Source organism: Dendropsophus ebraccatus, chromosome 14 (genome assembly GCF_027789765.1).
Source record: "Dendropsophus ebraccatus isolate aDenEbr1 chromosome 14, aDenEbr1.pat, whole genome shotgun sequence".
NCBI lineage: Eukaryota > Metazoa > Chordata > Amphibia > Anura > Hylidae > Dendropsophus > Dendropsophus ebraccatus.
Genome location: NC_091467.1, coordinates 8,120,678 through 8,141,725, shown reverse-complemented (window position 1 = coordinate 8,141,725; position 21,048 = coordinate 8,120,678). Strand labels below are relative to the sequence as shown.

Here is a 21,048-nt window from a genome sequence, read left to right as displayed (position 1 = left end):
ACACCTGTGATTTTTTTCCTATGGACTTTAATGTTTGTAACTTTCTGAGATTTAAAAAAAAAGGGGTACTCCACTCAAACATAGCTTTTGATATGTTGCTGCCCATGGTGAGACTATTCTTCCATACTTCTTATTATCTGTTCAGTCTCCTTCCCCCAGTTCTGAGCTGCTGTTTTCTGCTGATGACACATAAATCTTTGTGTGAGCCCTTCTCTCTGTCTCCTCCTCCTCTCCCCTCCCTACTGAGACGGCTGATGTAAACAAGTCCCTGGCAGGCTTTATCTGCAACATTGTAGCTTCTTTGTAATGCTGGGAGGATTATTTTGAGGTCAAGTTGCTGATGAACTCATGTGATTATCCCTCCCAGCATTACAACGAATCTACAATGTTGCAGATAAAGCCTGCCAGGGACTTGTTTACATCAGCCGTCTCAGAAGGGAGGGGGAGACACAGATTTTTGTGTCTTCAGCAGAAAGCAGCAGCTAAGAACTGGGGGAAGGAGACTGAATAGATAAAAACAAGTATGGAAAGAATTGTTAGTCTCACCATGGGCAGCAACATATTAATAGTTGTGTCTGAGTGGAATACTGAGTTAATACTGTGCCCTGATGAAGCAGATATTATTGTTGTAGAAACACGTTAGGGCTGTTCAGGTTTCCATTTATTGTGGGGGGTGATGTTAGCGGTGGATGTGGAGGGTTACACTACACACATGACCTGGACAGATTCCAAGTGCACAAGTCTATGGGGCCAGGACACAGAGCGGGGACAGGAGCATGCGGAGGCGGCCTTGTTCTTCTGATAAGTCATGGTGTGAGCCCTTAGTCCCTGACCGACCTGTCCTTAGGACATTTACTATGAGTGACAGGTGCAGCAGATTTTCCCGCCCATTGTCCTGCAGTAGCAGAGGATTTATAGATTTGCTGGGAAACCATTTAAGTCAACGGGCAGGAAAATCTGCAGCAGATTGTCAGGTGTGAACGTACTCTTACATGATGGTCAGTTCCTTGCTGTGACATACATGTATAGGAATACCACTTAATAACAGATATACAACATCACCTTCATGCAACTTTGCATCAGACAGACATTATAGGAGAACATGGAACATTGCCTCTTCAGACCACACATGGTATATACTGTATACAGCACCAGGCACCTGTATGTAAGAAGGACATGGCTGACCTGGAGCGGGTGCAGAGGACAGGACCAATGGGGGGGGGGGGGGGTACAGGACAGGTTATCAAGCTTGGGGTTAGAGAGGAGACGTCTTAGGGGCGATCTGACCCCAATGTACAAATATATGAAGGGACAGTACAGAGATCTTTGTAGTGGTCTCCCTACTCCTAGGTCTGTAACCATGACAAGGGGGCATCCTCTACGTCTAGAGGAAAGAAGATTTCACCATCAGCATCAACGCGGGTTCTTTACTGTAAGAGCAGTGAGACTGTGGAACTCTCTATATTCTTTACTGTAAGAGCAGTGAGACTGTGGAGCTCTATATTCTTTACTGTAAGAGCAGTGAGACTATGGAACGCTTTATATTCTTTACTGTAAGAGCAGTGAGACTATGGAACTCTATATTCTTTACTGTAAGAGCAGTGAGACTATGGAACTCTCTATATTCTTTACTGTAAGAGCAGTGAGACTATGTAACTTTCTATGTTCTTTACTGTAAGAGCAGTGAGACTATGGAGCTCTCTATATTCTTTACTGTAAGAGCAGTGAGACTATGGAACTCTCTATATTCTTTACTGTAAGAGCAGTGAGACTATGGATCTCTCTATATTCTTTACTGTAAGAGCAGTGAGACTATGGAACTCTCTATATTCTTTACTGTAAGAGCAGTGAGACTATGGAACTCTCTATATTCTTTACTGTAAGAGCAGTGAGACTATGGATCTCTCTATATTCTTTACTGTAAGAGCAGTGAGACTATGGAACTCTCTATATTCTTTACTGTAAGAGCAGGGAGATGTTGTTATGGCTGATTCATTAAAGTGACTCTTTCCCCGCATGTAGCCGCCCCCAAACTGCTTATACCGTGTTGTAGAGGTTCTCACGCCGCATCCATCTCGGGAGTCGGCCTTGCTCTTAGTGACTAAGAAAAACTACTTTTATTGCTGCAGCGGTGCGGGGGTCAATCTGGCGTGGCCTAGAGTTTCTGTGCCCTAGAACTGCTGCAGCCTCTCCCTGCCTCCATCCAGCCCAGGGGGAGAGGCACCACCGGCATAGGGCACAGATAGGGCACCGGCATAGGGCACAGATACTCGAGGCCACGCCAGATACGTTCAATAAGTTCATCTGCCTCATGAGGGTTTCGCCTTCCTCTGATATGAGCACAAATGGAGCATGATCATATGCGATTGTTCGGAAATGAAATAGCAGTGGCTGAAGAAGATGGAGGCAGCCCTAGGGAGTCTGGGATAATATGGACACAGCCATAGGCTGTATCCACCAGGACTCCCTGGGGCTGCATCCAACTTCTTCATCCACCGCTATTGCAATGCCGCACAATCGCATCTGATCATGCTCCATTTGCACGTATCTCTATTGAGGGGGGCCTTCCCCTGTTGCCCCCCTCCTGTGGGGATAGGGGACAAGTTAATATATGTGGGAATACCCCTTTAAAGGGAACCAATCACGTTACCCGAGGGACGTGATTACATCGCCAATCTGCCCAGGGGACGTGACTCGCTTCATAGAGACCGCCGCCCAGATGACTATTTGGGGGTCATTATAGTAAGTTTAGAAGGGAGGATATAGGGACGTGTATGGGAAGTCTGCTGGCTGATGGGTCCGCACATTTCCCCAGCTTCATAGCCATTTTAACCTGATTGGTTCCCTTTAAGCGCCTCTTTGTCATTATGTATTAAATCCTGGACAAAAAAGGGTTAAACGACTCTGAAGTCGCAGATCTCAGTCGTCGACACACGGATAGGGATCTCATACACATTTATATTATATGGCGGTATGGATGGTGCAGCAACAAACCGCATGTGAGCCGCGCCACCAATGCGTCCGTGCAATCTGCTGCAATATGGCTGTATAGGAAAAAATCACAGAGAAGTCACAAGCAGGTCGCATTGGTTTTCTACTAACACCGAGGTCAGCGGCGGGCGGCCATGCGGCGGTCGCATCAGGCTGGAGGCTGCAGTAACGGCACTGACAATCACTAATGCGACATTGTGACGGTAATAAAAGCAGTCGCCACCTCAGCCCGGCCCAAAGTGAGAAGACGGCCATTGGTATTGGTAAGATCCAATATGGTGGTATATGGGTCAGAGGAGACCAAACCCACCAGGTGCCACTCATGGGCCCAACCTAAGCCGCCCCTGTGGTGATGGTTTATCACACAACTCTATGTATGCCAGCAACCTAGCAAAGGAAATGTGTAAACCATGTGGAACTACAAGCCCCAGCTGACCCTGCCGTCCAGGCTGTGACTACTCTACTCCACACTACAACTGGGCTGACTGGAGACAGTGTCACGTGATTGTCTCAGGTTATGACCGCGCCTCACCACCAGATGGCGCACATGCCCCTGAAATCAATACTGATCCCACTTGTCACCAGAGGCAGAAGTGAGGATGTGGAGTTGTCTCCGCGGCCATCTTGTCGAGGTTATCTGCACTATAAACAGCTGCCCGTCTTCTAGAGTGACGTATATAGTCTGCGCTGTGAGAGGATCAGACCGGGAAACGACATCAAGCAAGGCATGGAGAACTACGGGGGGACGGAGAGTGTGCTGGCCTATCTGCAGGAGGTGGAGAGGAAGGCGGAGGATGTGCTGGGAGACCGGCGCCAGGTAGTAACCGGGTAGTAAGGATAAAGCTGCCTGCTCAAAGTACCCGTGTATATATATATATATACTGCACTCCTGTAAGCAGAGCGCCCCCTATATATATATATATGCGCTGCACTCCTGTAAGCAGAGCGCCCCCTATATATATATACTGCACTCCTGCCAGCAGAGCACCCCCATATCTCACCCACTCCCTATATATATATATATATATATATATATATATATATATATATATATATATATATCACTCCTGCCAGCAGACCACCCCACTATATATATATATATATATATATATATATATATATGTGTGTATATACACTCACCGGCCACTTTATTAGGTACACCATGCTAGTAACAGGTTGGACCCCCTTTTGCCTTCAGAACTGCCTCAATTCTTGGTGGCATAGATACAACAAGGTGCTGGAAGCTTCCTCAGAGATTTTGGTCCATAGTGACATGATGACATCACACAGTTGCCGCAGATTTGTCGGCTGCACATCTATGATGTGAATCTCCCGTTCCACCACATCCCAAAGATGCTCTATTGGATTGAGATCTGGTGACTGTGGAGGCCATTGGAGTACAGTGATCTCATTGTCATGTTCAAGCAGAAATCGAGACTCATCAGACCAGGTAACGTTTTTCCAATCTTCTACTGTCCAATTTCGATGAGCTTGTGCAAATTGTAGCCTCAGTTTCCTGTTCTTAGCTGAGCGGAGTGGCACCCGGTGTGGTCTTCTGCTGCTGTAGCCCATACTGTGTACTGTGCGTTCAGAGATGCTCTTCTGCCTACCTTGGCTGTAACGGTTGGCTATTTGAGTCACTGTTGCCTTTCTATCAGCTGGAACCAGTCTGCCCATTCTCCTCTGACCTCTGGCATCAACAAGGCATTTCCGCCCACTGGATGTTTTTTCTTTTTCGGACCATTCTCTGTAAACCCTAGAGATGGTTGTGCGTGAAAATCCCAGTAGATCAGCAGTTTCTGAAATACTCAGACCAGCCCTTCTGGCACCAACAACCATGCCACGTTCAAAGGCCTCAAATCACCTTTCTTCCCCATACTGCTCGGTTTGAACTGCAGGAGATTGTCTTGACCATGTCTACATGCCTAAATGCACTGAGTTGCCGCCATGTGTTTGGCTGATTAGAAATTAAGTGGTAACGTGCAGTTGGACAGGTGTACCTAATAAAGTGGCCGGTGAGTGTGTGTATATGTGTGTGTGTATATATATATATATATATATATATATATATATATATATATATATATATATATATATATATATATATATATATATATATATATATATATTAGGGATGTCATGATACCAGAATGTTGATTTCGATACCAGCGTGCTTTGGAGGTTTCCTGCCATCTGCTTGTCTTGCTCAGCCAAGAGTGAAATCCACTGCGGATCCGGTGTGTGTGACGGCACCCTAAAAATACAAATATACTGCCCCCCACCCAGACTGCGGATATGCTAGGAGTTGCTGTTGTGTTGGGAAGCTACTGCTGCAGAACTACAGCTCCCAGCGTACCTCCTCCTCTTGCATAAGAAGGTATGCTGGGAGTTGTAGTGCACAAGAGGGTATGATGGGACTTGTGCATAAGGTATGCTGGGAGTTATGTTGGAAGGCTGTTGCTGCACAACTGCAACTCCCAGCATACCTTCTTGTGCACAACAACTCCCAGCATACCTCCTTGTGTATCCACACCTCTGCTGGCTGTCAGTGTATCCCACACCTCTCCTAGAAGTCAGTGAATGGAAGAGCTGATGGATCTCACAGCTGAGGGGCTGTTACAGTGTGTCAGCAGCAGTGTTGTGTTTGCACAGATCTTCCTGGCTGTGGACTGATTGGGGAGTTCCTGTGTCAGATATCCATATGTGACCCTACCCAAAAATTATCACTGTCCCTTTACATAAAAAGTGATGTGAGTGAAGGATGATTAGATACAGCTACGAGAAGAGCTTCACCGTGCGCTTCACTCCCCTACTTACTGCAGGTGATGGGCTCCAGTGTCTGTGTCTATGGAGACTCTCGTGCTGTTGGGACCCGGAGGTCGGCCTGCAGTGGGGGACCCGGAGGGAGGTCGGCCTGCCTGCAGTGGGGGACCCGGAGGGAGGTCGGCCTGCCTGCAGTGGGGGACCCGGAGGGAGGTCGGCCTGCCTGCAGTGGGGGACCCGGAGGGAGGTCGGCCTGCCTGCAGTGGGGGACCCGGAGGGAGGTCGGCCTGCCTGCAGTGGGGGACCCGGAGGGAGGTCGGCCTGCCTGCAGTGGGGGACCCGGAGGGAGGTCGGCCTGCAGTGGGGGACCCGGAGGGAGGTCGGCCTGCAGTGGGGGACCCGGAGGGAGGTCGGCCTGCAGTGGGGGACCCGGAGGGAGGTCGGCCTGCAGTGGGTCCCGGGGACGGAGGGGCTTGCGATGGGGGGCCGCTGCACCAGGGGAACAATCGTTAAATGACAGCTGACTGCGGGATCACGGGCTGCAGTCATTAGCAGTGGGAGCCTCTCCATATACAGTAGACCCCAGCTGTATATGGAGCGGCTCTGGAGGGGTTAAATGCCGCTGTCAGTTATGACCACAGCATGTACACTGTAAAATAGCCGGCACAAGCGATCCCTAAGTGGCGGCTATTTGAAGGTGGCTGGTGGCAGGCTGAGGAGGTAACACCAGGGGGAAGCACACAGAGAACATGGCTGACGCTCAGGTAGCATAAAATCAACATAAAGTATCGAATACCAGGAAGTCCTGGTACCGAGCCGTTTTGTTGCCCAGAATATCGATAGTAGTATTGATATTTCGGTGCATTGTGCATCACTAGTTATATACCCACCGCCTATATATCTCACTCCTACACGGTTCATGTCATGTAACTGGATGATATTGATGCGTATAGTTGGGATTCTTGGCAACTCTCGAATCCTTTATATTTCAGATTGTGGACCTCGACATGAAAAGGAATCAGAACAGAGAGGCCTTACGGGCGCTCAGCGGGGACCCCTCTCAGTCAGGTGAGTTACTGCAGCTCCCCCTGTAAATTCCAATCATCCAGCATAGAACTAATTTTATTGCAGGCCGGTTAGCAGGATTCCATGATAAATGTACAGGTACCCCCTGCCTGGCGGCTCTCTGGAGAGCAGCCTCTACCATCTATCACTGTATGTCCGCAGGGCCGGTGACAGTCTGCTTCGGGAACATGTTCATAAACCTTCCAAAAGATAAAGTCAAGGCAATGATTGAGCAAGGTGAGTGTGACGGCCGGGGATGATGGGGATAGTAGTGGAGGACTGGTGTACGGTGATGATATCGCATCAATACTCTTCTTTCAGATCAGGAACAATTGGATGGAGAAATCAATAGACTTCGCTCTCAGCTAAAAGTGAAGGTGAACCAGTTATATGAGGCGCAAGGTAATGCAGGATCCGGGTCTCCCCCTTTGATCACTACCCATCCCCTCCCCCTGTCAATCACTACCCATCCTCTCCCCCTGTCAATCACTACCCACCCTCTCCCCCTGTCAGTCACTACCCACCCCCGCCTTGGCCACCATTTATGGATCTCTGTCCACACAGGTCAACCGGAGCTGAAAGGCTTCCACCTGACTCCGCTGGATCCGGATGAAGTCAAGGCGATCAATAAAGTTCTCAAGGGATGAGCAGACCGGAAGAACACAACAGTCTTGTAAGTGACGGTCACCTTTCTCAGAGCTGTAGAAAATCCGGTACTCCAAGCCGGTGCACAGATTATACTGCACCACCTGAAATGGACGTAATGTCATCAATACGACCAATGAGCTCACACCGTGTTCACCGACAGCAGTTTATATGAACCTACTCCATAGCCACTATGGCCAACACCTTTGACCCAGCCCTGTAAATGCAATGGACAAGATGGCGGATGTTGAGAAGTTTATTAAGTAGCCGATGATTTCTTACTGGCGGCTTTCATGAGTTGTCTCAGGTTCTTCTTTCTGTCATTGACGCAGCCTGTGGGTGGAGGGGATGTGTCAGTAAGTGTGCACCAAGGCAATGATAGGGACTGCACGCTGTAAGAACAGGCCGCCTCTCACCTAGGTGTGTGTTTGCCATTAAGTTTCCGCTGCTGATACCGTCTAGCTGTCCGTCGTCTCGGGATACAGGGCCGTCGTTCCACATGAGGTCGAAACCTCCGACTCTCCTTTCCTTCCCTGTTAGTCTGAGTAGAAGTGAATAAAACGTTCGGGAACCTATCATCACTCTCCTGCTGCGTGAACCAGGAGTCATCTGGGCGGTTCTCCTCACCCCACCAGCCTTCATTGATTGATACATTTCTCTACATACCCAAATGGAGAAATCTGTCAATCGCGGGTGGTGGGGAAGGTAGAAGCTACCAGGGACCATCCTGATGACTTCAGGTACAGCCAGCATGAAATGGATGACTGCTTCTACAACTTTTCAACATGTATTGTGTACTTCCTCACCACTTTCAATATTTCCATTAGCTGTCAGTAAAGCATATAGGTGTTTTGTGGGGGGTTTTCCCCCCAGAACCACCTATATGCTTTCATTCACTGACAGCAAGCAGAGATCTCACCATCTCAGAATGTTTGGCACAGGTCTCACCTTCCTTCCATGTCCACTACGTGCAGGGTGTCTTCCAGGAGACGACATTTCAGGTCATAATCTTCTTGACTGCTGGCGGTCAGGGAGGGGGAAGCATTAACCTCCAGCAGCCACCTGGGGAGAAGAGCAAGAACATCGGAACCAAAGCTCTACGGGTCGTTTGCCAAGGATGGGTATCTGTGGTCACTGTTTCTATGGTAACCGCAGAGCCAGTGTTTATACATTATAATGTTAATAGTAAACCTATATTTTGTTTCTCATAGTGCGAGTTATGTTGTATGTGTCCATGATGCACTGATATAGCCTCAAAGGGGTGCCCAGTCATTCTGGTCAGTGCAACACCCCCCTAAAGGTGTCACTGATATAGCCTCAAAGGGGTGCCCAGTCATTCTGGTCAGTTCAACAACTCCCTAAAGGTGTCACTAATAGCCCCAAAGGGGTGCCCAGTCATTCTGATGAGTGCAACGCCCCCCTAAAGGTGTCACTGATATAGCCCCAAAGGGGTGCCCAGTCATTCTGGTCAGTGCAACACCCCCCTAAAGGTGTCCATGGTGTCACTGATATAGCCCCAAAGGGGTGCCCAGTCATTCTGGTCAGTTCAACAACTCCCTAAAGGTGTCACTAATAGCCCCAAAGGGGTGCCCAGTCATTCTGATGAGTGCAACGCCCCCCTAAAGGTGTCACTGATATAGCCCCAAAGGGGTGCCCAGTCATTCTGGTCAGTGCAACACCCCCCTAAAGGTGTCCATGGTGTCACTGATATAGCCCCAAAGGGGTGCCCAGTCATTCTGATGAGTGCAACGCCTCCCTAAAGATTAACCCCTGGCAGCAGCTGTTGCTCACGGTTTTAGGTCCTCGTCCAGCAAGATGTCGTATCCGTACAGTTCAAAGCAATGCTTGTCATTGATGATGATCTTCTGAACGCTCTGTAGGCTCTTGATGAAGATATTGTCTATATTCTGAAAGAGGGTCTCCACTGCCACCGGGCCGTGCTTGGCCGTCAGGTACTGCCGCAGCTGCTGTATCATCCATTTGCAGCCCTAAGGAGAATATAGAATGGTTTCTAGAATAGGTCAATCATAACGTCCCAGAATGCCACCACGATGTGCACTGGAATGATGACCGTACCAGCTGAGAGCACTATGGGCCACAGTGTGAGGGGAATGCATAGGAAATAACTATCAGTGAAGGTATTGGCACCGCTCACCTTTTCAGGATCATAATCTGGAGCAGTTTTCTGGATCGCCACATTGGTCAAGTGAATATCTGTACCAGGAAGTTAAAGGGTTAAAACAAGAAGCAGCTCTCTGAATAATGTCAGTCTACTCTAATCCCACAGTTCCAGATATACTGTTAGTATAAAGTAGTGTATGGTCTCCAGCGGTTGCAAGACTACGACTCCTATAAAGCCCTGTCCTTTGGAATGGTAATTATGCAATGGCCGGAGAGCCACGTTCCAGGGAACATTGGTATAAAGGATACACTGATCGTCGATGCTGCTGAGGGTGAAACGAGTGTTTGAGAATCGGGCAAAACCATCGCGGTAAAGCCAGGCCCGGAGGGGGGTGTACTGTGGGGAAAGAAGGCATCACACGGGTTTAGGATGTCTGCAAATCTCGTACAATCGTTACATCTATGGTAGCGATATAACGTCTCCATCATGGCTCAGTCTTACCGATGTGACCAGCACGTAGACCCGCAGGTCAAATTTTCTTCCTGTAAATAAAGTGTAAAGACATAATATACGTAGTCTCTGCAAAGGTAATCGAGAAACCGAGCTGGGCTCCTCGCCATAAGTGTGTATGAGCAGGAGCTCCTCCATACTCTGCGGAGGGGGCAGCGGCTTCTCTCACCTCCTATCAGGTATGGATTCTCTATGTAGCGCTGAGCCACGTAGTTTTCTACAGGGATCTCATCTCTCTGCTCATCTGAGCGGCCGCCATCCTGCAAAACATTGAGACAAGCTTTTTAAATTTCCACCTTCTTAGATGACATGTCGCCCGATTCCCCTTGTCCAGAACCTTTAAGTCACCTTCCTCCAGTCAATGATGTCCTTTAGCTTCCGGAAAAGGAAAATCCCCTTTCCTTGGGATCTGGCCACCTAGAGGAAAGACCAATTGTAGATATGGTATATACTGGTGCATACAGAACATGCTGATAAACTACAGCTAATTCTGATCCAAGACTTCAATAGTCTGGAAAACTCTGGCGTATTTAACCATTAGTATATTCTAGCCCTTTCTCCTTATCTGCCATGGCAATGCATCGGGGTTCAGACGGCAACAATGGAAGCTGCTTCTCTCTGCCTAACCACTTACATGCCAGATATACAGGATTAGAAAACCATGGCTGCTTTCTTTCAGAAACCTGTTGAGGCCTTGCAGCTTAGCTCTTAAAGGGGTTATCCTGCGTTAAAAAAACATGGCCACTTTCTTCCGCTTTTGTCTCCAGTTTGAGTGCAGGTTTTGCAACTCCATTGAAGTGAATGGAGCCTAATTGCAACCCACACCTGACCTGGAGACAAGAGCGGTGCTGCCTCTGGAAGAGAGTGGCCATGTTTTTCTAATGCTGGAGAACCCCTCTTAAAAGGGGTATTCTAATCTCGACTAACAGTTATACTTATAAGACTCGTCAAGCTGAATATTTTTGCAACTACCTGCAGTACCTCACACGACCTGCGGATGGGCGCTGTCAGCCTGCAGTACCACACACGACCCGCGGATGTGCGCTGTCAGCCTACAGTACCACACACGACCCACGGATGTGCGCTGTCAGCCTACAGTACCACACACGACCCACGGATGGGCGCTGTCAGCCTGCAGTACCACACACGACCTGCGGATGTGAGCTGTCAGCCTGCAGTACCACACACGACCCACGGATGTGCGCTGTCAGCCTGCAGTACCACACACGACCCACGGATGGGCGCTGTCAGCCTGCAGTACCACACACGACCTGCGGATGGGCGCTGTCAGCCTGCAGTACCACACACAACGCATGGATGGGCGCTGTCAGCCTGCAGTACCACACACGACCCGCGGATGGGCGCTGTCAGCCTGCAGAACCACACACGACCTGCGGATGGGCGCTGTCAGCCTGCAGTACCACACACTACCCACGGATGGGCGCTGTCAGCCTGCAGTACCACACACGACCTGCGGATGGGCGCTGTCAGCCTGCAGTACCACACACAACGCGTGGATGGGCGCTGTCAGCCTGCAGTACCACACACGACCCGCGGATGGGCGCTGTCAGCCTGCAGTACCACACACGACCTGCGGATGGGCGCTGTTCGCCTGCAGTACCACACACGACCTGCGGATGGGCGCTGTCAGCCTGCAGTACCACACACGACCTGCGGATGGGCGCTGTCAGCCTGCAGTACCACACACGACCTGTGGATGGGCGCTGTCAGCCTGCAGTACCACACGCGACCCGCGGATGAGCGCTGTCAGCCTGCAGTACCACACACAACGCATGGATGGGCGCTGTCAGCCTGCAGTACCACACACAACGCGTGGATGGGCGCTGTCAGCCTGCAGTACCACACACAACGCGTGGATGGGCGCTGTCAGCCTGTAGTACCACAGACGACCCGCGGATGGGCGCTGTCAGCCTGCAGTACCACACACGACGCGCGGATGGGCGCTGTCAGCCTGTAGTACCACACACAATCTGTGGATGGGCGTTGTCAGCCTGCAGTACCACACACGACCCGCGGATGGGCGCTGTCAGCCTGCAGTACCACACACGACCCGCGGATGGGCGCTATTAGCCACATGTTAGCAGCAGGTCTTAGGGTTAAGGCTACTCTATGTGCAGACAGACCCCCAGCCCCACTTACAGGCTTCATAATCCACGTGATCCCGGGGTTCCTGCGGAATTCCTCTACAAACAGGTGATACTCTGCAGGAAGTTCAAAGGTCTTGGGGAAGAAGTCGCATTTTGCAGCCTCGAGGCGGCCGGACTCTCGCTCCAGCTGCTTCCGGAAACGCTTCAGATTCTTAACCATAAAGTTTTTCCTGGTCAACTAATACAAGAGAGATGGTAAAAAGTGAGTATGGCGGCGGCGGCTGCTGTGTTTACACCCAGAACCAAAGGCCCAGATGGTAGAGACAGACGGCACCTCGTAGTGATTGCGGAAGTGGCAGATGCGCACGTGTTCCTCCATGTAGATGTGGTCGAAGTTCTCGCGCAGCCAGCCGACGTCACACCAGTAAAAATCCCATTCTCCATCTCTGAAAAACACATTAGTGACTGAGCAATAAGGCCGAATTATCCAGGGTTAGATACATAGGTGGAGCGTATCTCAGCACATCTCATATACAGGATCAGGAAGCTACGAGAAGAGTGACAACCAATATGGCGGCTGATCATTAGTATACAATAGCGTTCCTGAAGAAATCAATGACTACAGTGAAGCGTGGCGAGTGCCCAAACCTTACTCCTTCACCTCCGTCCAGCCGGGCCGCTGTCTCAGCACGTCCGCTATGGTGTTAAGGAGGCCGCACTTGTACCGGATGCAGGATCGGGGCTCTCTGTGGAGAACACAATAAACCTTAAAGGAACGGTCCTAGCTTCTGTATACCGGTATAAAGTTTTATCAGTATATAATGAAAAATTGTGCAACTTTAAAAATAAAAAAATGGTGTGCTTTCCATCATGTATTTAAAGGGAACCAATCAGAAATCACTGTTACAGCTACAAATGAGCTCCTATGTGCCCCCCCCCAGCAAGGCTCTGGGCATATAAGTAAACACCACGGGGGAGATTGATCAAACTGGTACAGCTGGCTCAGTCGCCCCTAGCAACCAATCAGATTCCACCTTTCATTCCTTACAGATTCTTTGGAAAAGGTGGAATCTGATTGGTTGCTAAGGGCGACTGAGCCAGTTCTACTTTACACCACTTTGACCAATCTCCCCATATGAGCGTTACTTATATGTCCTGAAAAAGTACTTTTTATACTCCTGGCATGTGGGGGGTCCGAAGCTCCTAACTATTCACGTCTGGCGGGGAATCCTGGCGCCAATCACACTGCGGTGGGAGCGTCAGCACTCAGGGACGACCCCTGTGTGACACTGCCGGCTCCTATACGCCGACGCTCCCAGGGAGGCATGATTTCCCACAAGATTTCCCACCAACCATGACCACGTGGGAGCTGTGGACCGCCCGGGTGGGGCGGGGGGCATATAGGAGCCTATTTATATTTACATGATTGGTTCCGGGCGAAAGAACTATTTTTAATTATGTTATAGGCCAACAAAAGTTATTCAGCTTCTTGACATACACTGATGGGGGGGAAGGCACATATAGAGCCCCCCCCCCCCTTCTAATTTACTAAAGCAACAGTCTTCATTTCCTACCGATAATGGTGACATCACGACCCATAGTCTAACATAAAGGTGCGGGCTGGGAGCGTGAAGCAGAGTAAGCTCCAGATGGAAGAGAGACCACCGGGATGATGTGACATGTGAATCATTAGGCCGGGGGTCTGTCTCCCCCCTGTACCGGAGCGGTCATCCTCCGGTAAGGGGATATAAGGGGCAGCGCTGAGCCGGGCACATTGTGCAGGACATTGGAGAGCGGGTTCCTCTGCCCCCTCAGCTCCCTGGGGAACGCAGTCACCAGCATCAGCAGCGAGGCCGAGGAGGAGCGCCATGTGGAGCCAGCTGACAAGTCTTACATTGCCGGAGCGGATAGAGAGCAGCCAGGGGTCCTGCGCTTCCTGCTCTCTATCCGCTCCGGCAGTGAAGCGCTTGTCACCTGGCTCCACATGGCGCTCCTCCTCGCTGCTGGTCTCCTGTCCCGCCCCGCTGCTTACCCTGCTCCACTCTCCCGTCCTCAGCCCAGCCCGCACCTCTATGTTAGACAGCAGATCATGACGTCACCATTTTTGGTAGGAAATGAAGACTGCATGCTTGGGCATGATGGGAGTTGTAGTTCTGCAACAGCTGGAGAGCTGAAGGTTCCCCATCCCTGCTGTAGAAGTTGAACCATTGCAATAAGAATATTTTGACCCCTTACCGCTCCTTCTGCCGCTGGTAACCGTACGGATTCCTGTTTGTAGCCACCTGATGTAATAGAGAAGCAGGGATGTAATGGGGTCTATACAGCGCACAGTGCAGACAATGGCCTAGGGGTAATCCGGGGTACTGGGGGTTATCTCCCACCTCTAGTGCAATACCACCGCGCTAATTGTTTACTAGGCCTGGACCCCATTATTACATCCCTGATTTTACTAATATTCACCCCAATTAGGATTTTGACTACTGACTACAGCATAGGGGGCTGTAGCTGGCACTGTTATGGGGGCACTATGACTGGCACATTATAGGGGGGCACTATGTCTGGCACATTATAGGTGGCTGTAGCTGGCACTGTTATGGCGGCACATGGTGGCACATTATAGGGGGCTGTAGCTGGCACTGTTATGGGGGCACTATTATGGGGGCACATTATAGGAGGCTGTAGCTGGCACTGTTATGAGGACATTATGACTGGCACATTATGGGGGTTTGTAGCTGGCACTATTATGGGGGCACATTATTGGGGTGCTGTAGCTGGCACTGTTATGGGGACACTATGACTGGCACATTATAGGGGGCTGTAGCTGGCACTGTTATGGGGACACTATGACTGGCACATTATAGGGGGCTGTAGCTGGCACTGTTATGGGGGCACTATGACTGGCACATTATAGGGGGCTGTAGCTGGCACTATTATGGGGGCACTATGACTGGCACATTATAGGGGGCTGTAGCTGGCACTGTTATGGGGGCACTCTGGCACATTATGGGGGCGCTGTAGCTGGCACTGTTATGGGGACACTTTGACTGGCACATTATAGTTTTTTTTTAGCTGGCACTGTTATGGGGGTACTATGACTGGCACATTATAGGGGGTTTTAGCTGGCACTCTTATGGGGGCACTATGACTGGCACATTATAGGGTTTTTTTTAGCTGGCACTGTTATGGGGGCACTATGACTGGTACATTATAGGGGTTTTTTAGCTGGCACTGTTATGGGGGCACTATGACTGGCACATTATAGGGGGCTGTAGCTGGCACTGTTATGGGGGCACTATGACTGGCACATTATAGGGGGCTCTAGCTGGCACTGTTATGGGGGCACTATGACTGACACATTATAGGGGGCTCTAGCTGTCACTGTTATGGGGGCACTATGACTGGCACATTATAGGGGGCTGTAGCTGGCACTGTTATGGGGGCACTATGACTAGCATATTATAGGGGGCTGTAGCTGGCACATTATAGGGGTCTGTAGCTGGCACTGTTATGGGGGCACTCCGACTGGCACATTATAGGGGGCTGTAGCTGGCAGTGTTATGGGGGCACTATGGCACATTATGGGGGGGCTGTAGCTGGCACTGTTATGGGGGCACTATGACTGGCACATTATAGGGGGCTGTAGCTGGCACTGTTATGGTGGCACTCTGGCACATTATAGGGGGGGGCTGTAGCTGGCACTGTTATGGGGGCACTATGGCACATTATAGGGGGCTGTAGCTGGCACTGTTATGGGGGCACTATGACTAGCACATTATAGGGCGCTGTAGCTGGCACTGTTATGGGGGCACTATGACTGGCACATTATAGGGGGCTGTAGCTGGCACTGTTATGGGGGCACTATGACTAGCACATTATAGGGCGCTGTAGCTGGCACTGTTATGGGGGCACTATGACTGGCACATTATAGGGGGCTGTATCTGGCACTGTTATGGGGGCACTATGTCTGGCACTGTTATGGGGGCACTATGTCTGGCACATTATAGGGGGCTGTAGCTGGCACTGTTATGGGGGCACTATGTCTGGCACATTATAGGGGGCTGTAGCTGGCACTGTTATGGGGGCACTATGACTGGCACATTATAGGTGGCTGTAGCTGGCACTGTTATGGGGGCACTATGACTAGCACATTATAGGGCGCTGTAGCTGGCACTGTTATGGGGGCACTATGACTCGCACATTATAGGGGGCTGTATCTGGCACTGTTATGGGGGCACTATGACTAGCACATTATAGGGGGCTGTAGCTGGCACATTATAGGGGGCTGTAGCTGGCACTGTTATGGGGGCACTATGACTGGCACATTATAGGTGGCTGTAGCTGGCACTGTTATGGGGGCACTATGACTAGCACATTATAGGGCGCTGTAGCTGGCACTGTTATGGGGGCACTATGACTCGCACATTATAGGGGGCTGTATCTGGCACTGTTATGGGGGCACTATGACTAGCACATTATAGGGGGCTGTAGCTGGCACTGTTATGGGGGCACTATGACTGGCACATTATAGGGGGCTGTAGCTGGCACTGTTATGGGGGCACTATGACTGGCACATTATAGGGGGTTGTAGCTGGCACTGTTATGGGGGCACTATGTCTGGCACATTATAGGGGGCTGTAGCTGGCACTGTTATGGGGGCACTATGTCTGGCACATTATAGGGGGCTGTAGCTGGCACTGTTATGGGGGCACTATGACTGGCACATTATAGGTGGCTGTAGCTGGCACTGTTATGGGGGCACTATGACTAGCACATTATAGGGCGCTGTAGCTGGCACTGTTATGGGGGCACTATGACTGGCACATTATAGGGGGCTGTAGCTGGCACTGTTATGGGGGCACTCTGGCACATTATGGGGGGGCTGTATCTGGCACTGTTATGGGGGCACTATGCCTGGCACATTATAGGGGGCTGTATCTGGCACTGTTATGGGGACACTATGTCTGGCACATTATAGGGGGCTGTAGCTGGCACTGTTATGGGGGCACTCTGGCACATTATGGGGGGGCTGTATCTGGCACTGTTATGGGGGCACTATGCCTGGCACATTATAGGGGGCTGTAGCTGGCACTGTTATGGGGGCACTATGACTGGCACATTATAGGGGGCTGTAGCTGGCACTGTTATGGGGGCACTCTGGCACATTATAGGGGGCTGTATCTGGCACTGTTATGGGGGCACTATGTCTGGCACATTATAGGGGGCTGTATCTGGCACTGTTATGGGGGCACTATGCCTGGCACATTATAGGGGGCTGTATCTGGCACTGTTATGGGGACACTATGTCTGGCACATTATAGGGGGCTGTAGCTGGCACTGTTATGGGGGCACTATGACTAGCACATTATAGGGCGCTGTAGCTGGCACTGTTATGGGGGCACTCTGGCACATTATGGGGGGGGCTGTAGCTGGCACTGTTATGGGGGCACTATGACTGGCACATTATAGGGGGCTGTAGCTGGCACTGTTATGGGGGCACTATGTCTGGAACATTATAGGGGGCTGTAGCTGGCACTGTTATGGGGGCACTATGGCACATTATAGGGGGGGGGGGCTGTAGCTGGCACTGTTAAGGGGGCACTATGACTGGCACATTATGGGGGGCTGTAGCTGGCACTGTTATGGGGGCACTATGTCTGGCACATTATAGGGGGCTGTAGCTGGCACTGTTATGGGGGCACTATGACTGGCACATTATAGGGGGCTGTAGCTGGCACTGTTATGGGGGCACTCTGGCACATTGTAGGGGGCTGTAGCTGGCACTGTTATGGGGGCACTCTGGCTGGCACATTATAGGGGGCTGTAGCTGGCACTGTTATGGGGACACTATGTCTGGCACATTATAGGGGGCTGTATCTGGCACTGTTATGGGGGCACTCTGGCACATTATGGGGGGGCTGTATCTGGCACTGTTATGGGGGCACTCTGGCTGGCACATTATAGGGGGCTGTATCTGGCACTGTTATGGGGACACTATGTCTGGCACATTATAGGGGGCTGTAGCTGGCACTGTTATGGGGGCACTATGACTAGCACATTATAGGGCGCTGTAGCTGGCACTGTTATGGGGGCACTCTGGCACATTATGGGGGGGGGCTGTAGCTGGCACTGTTATGGGGGCACTATGACTGGCACATTATAGGGGGCTGTAGCTGGCACTGTTATGGGGGCACTATGACTGGCACATTATAGGGGGCTGTAGCTGGCACTGTTATGGGGGCACTATGACTGGCACATTATAGGGGGCTGTAGCTGGCACTGTTATGGGGGCACTATGTCTGGAACATTATAGGGGGCTGTAGCTGGCACTGTTATGGGGGCACTATGGCACATTATGGGGGGGGGCTGTAGCTGGCACTGTTATGGGGGCACTATGACTGGCACATTATGGGGGGCTGTAGCTGGCACTGTTATGGGGGCACTATGTCTGGCACATTATAGGGGGCTGTAGCTGGCACTGTTATGGGGGCACTATGTCTGGCACATTATAGGGGGCTGTAGCTGGCACTGTTATGGGGGCACTATGTCTGGCACATTATAGGGGGCTGTAGCTGGCACTGTTATGGGGGCACTATGACTGGCACATTATAGGGGGCTGTAGCTGGCACTGTTATGGGGGCACTCTGGCACATTGTAGGGGGCTGTAGCTGGCACTGTTATGGGGGCACTCTGGCTGGCACATTATAGGGGGCTGTAGCTGGCACTGTTATGGGGGCACTCTGGCTGGCGTTGCCATAGGTAACTGTAGTAATCCCATTCCCTGCCTCGCAGTGAGCAGTCACGTGACCCCCGCCCCCCGGGCACCTATCATGGCCGTAGAGTTATACAGATCCTGACCGCGGACACCGACCTTTCCCCGGGACATGCTGCCTGCAGCCGGCGACCACCTCATCCACACTCCTGTATACAGACACAACGAATGGCAGAAGCGCCGGACGTTCCCATGACAACGGAAGCGGACCACGTGATGTTACGTTCTACGTCAGCACGCTGCACACATGACGCGCGTGCCCGCTCACAAACCTGTCGCCGGGAGGCGCGGACATTGGATTGGTGGGCAGAGTCTGATAGAACAGGTCCGGAGTTAACCCGTGAGTGTCTGGACTGTGCAGAGTATTATAGACAATGTGAGAGGTGATATTCTGCCATAATCTGCATATTATTACATTGTCAGCCTGCTGTAATATCTATAAACATAAATCTATAGCCACATCTCACCACCTTTGGCCATAAAGTGAATATTACATATTAGTGAATAACTTCACTTACAGTCACTGCAAGCAAATGGATGTCAGTGTATAATACCACGTCCATTCACCTTAAAGGGAACCAATCAGGCCGAATATGCCCCTAATGATAAGGAGACGTGCTGGTACATCCCAAACGTCCCCTGGACCCTCCATCCCCTCCTTGATTACACTAGAATCTTACTTTTCCAAAGTCCCGCGCTGTATGGGTTCACACTGCGGGATTTTCATCTGCTTTCTGCAAAAAATGGATGAAAAAAACGGATGTATTTGTGTGCATCCGTTTTTCAATTGACATCCATGCTTATAGTTATAGACATCCTTATAGTCATAGACATGCGTATAGTTATAGACATGCTTATAGTTATAGACATTCTTATAGTTATAGACATGCGTATAGTTATAGACATGTGTATAGTTATAGACATGCGTATAGTTATAGACATGCTTATAGTTATAGACATCCTTATAGTTATAGACATCCTTATAGTTATAGATATGCTTATAGTTATAGACATCCTTATAGTTATAGACATGCTTATAGTTATCGACATCCTTTTATAGTCATAGACATGCGTATAGTTATAGACATCCTTATAGTCATAGACATGCTTATAGTTATAGACATGCGTATAGTTATAGACATGCTTATAGTTATAGACATGCGTATAGTTATAGACATGCTTATAGTTATAGACATCCTTATAGTCATAGACATGCATATAGTTATAGACATCCTTATAGTCATAGACATTCGTATAGTTATAGACATCCTTATAGTTATAGACATGCGTATAGTTATAGACATGCTTATAGTTATAGACATGCTTATAGTTATAGACATGCTTATAGTTATAGATATGCTTATAGTTATAGACATGCTTATAGTTATAGATATGCTTAGAGTTATAGACATGCTTATAGTTATAGATATGCTTATAGTTATTGACATGCGTATAGTTATAGACATCCGTATAGTTATAGTCATGCTTATAATTATAGACATGTGTATAGTTATAGACATCCTTATAGTTATAGACATGCTTATAGCTATAGACATCCTTATAGTTATAGACATGCTTATAGTTATAGACATGCTTATAGTTGTTGTAGACATCCTTATAGGTATAGACATGCTTATAGTTATATACATCCTCATAGTTATAGACATGCTTATAGTTATAGACATCCTTATAGTTATAGACATGCTTACAGTTATAGACATGCTTACAGTTATAGACATCCTTATAGGTATAGACATGCTTATAGTTATATACATCCTCATAGTTATAGACATGCTTATAGTTATAGACATGCATATAGTTATAAGCATGTGTATAGTTGTAGACATGCTTATAGTTAATGACATGCTTATAGCTGTATACATGCTTATAGTTGTTGTAGACATGCTTATAGTTATTTACATGCTTATAGTTATAGACATGTGTATCATGCCTGGATAGCTAAAGCATGTACAGGCATGATGGGAATTGTAGTTTTGCAACAGCTAGAGGGCCGCAATTGCTTTAATGGATTGAGTTTATACTGACTACATTCAGTCTGTTTGCCAAATATATTT

The 21,048-nt window shown here is 49.5% G+C and overlaps 2 protein-coding genes across 6 annotated transcripts; one reads left to right on the top strand and one right to left on the bottom strand.

Annotated features, from left to right (window-relative positions):
* Positions 1-3,659: 3,659 nt before the first annotated feature.
* Positions 3,660-8,672, top strand: PDRG1 (p53 and DNA damage regulated 1). 2 transcript variants are annotated; one of them, XM_069953769.1, is made up of 6 exons: positions 3,660-3,808; positions 6,747-6,822; positions 6,982-7,056; positions 7,141-7,221; positions 7,384-7,492; positions 8,439-8,672. In XM_069953769.1, exons 1-5 carry the CDS (start codon positions 3,719-3,721, stop codon positions 7,464-7,466), a joined length of 405 nt encoding a protein of 134 aa, XP_069809870.1. In that variant the 5' UTR covers positions 3,660-3,718; the 3' UTR covers positions 7,467-7,492; positions 8,439-8,672. The 2 variants fall into 2 exon arrangements, with proteins under 2 accessions (XP_069809870.1, XP_069809868.1); XM_069953767.1 differs by having other exon boundaries at positions 7,384-8,672.
* On the bottom strand, positions 7,705-19,192 carry TTLL9 (tubulin tyrosine ligase like 9). 4 transcript variants are annotated; one of them, XM_069953764.1, is made up of 14 exons: positions 19,073-19,192; positions 14,440-14,486; positions 12,858-12,950; positions 12,539-12,650; positions 12,257-12,442; positions 10,445-10,513; positions 10,266-10,356; positions 10,088-10,128; positions 9,895-9,982; positions 9,620-9,678; positions 9,256-9,452; positions 8,413-8,526; positions 7,881-8,005; positions 7,705-7,797 (listed from the first exon to the last, which is right to left on the bottom strand). In XM_069953764.1, the coding sequence occupies exons 1-14, from the start codon at positions 19,112-19,114 to the stop codon at positions 7,724-7,726; spliced, it is 1,338 nt and encodes a 445-aa protein (XP_069809865.1). In that variant the 5' UTR covers positions 19,115-19,192; the 3' UTR covers positions 7,705-7,723. The 4 variants fall into 4 exon arrangements, with proteins under 4 accessions (XP_069809865.1, XP_069809867.1, XP_069809864.1 ...); XM_069953766.1 differs by having other exon boundaries at positions 7,705-8,005; positions 12,853-12,950; XM_069953763.1 differs by having other exon boundaries at positions 7,705-8,005.
* Between the last annotated feature and the right edge of the window lie 1,856 nt (positions 19,193-21,048).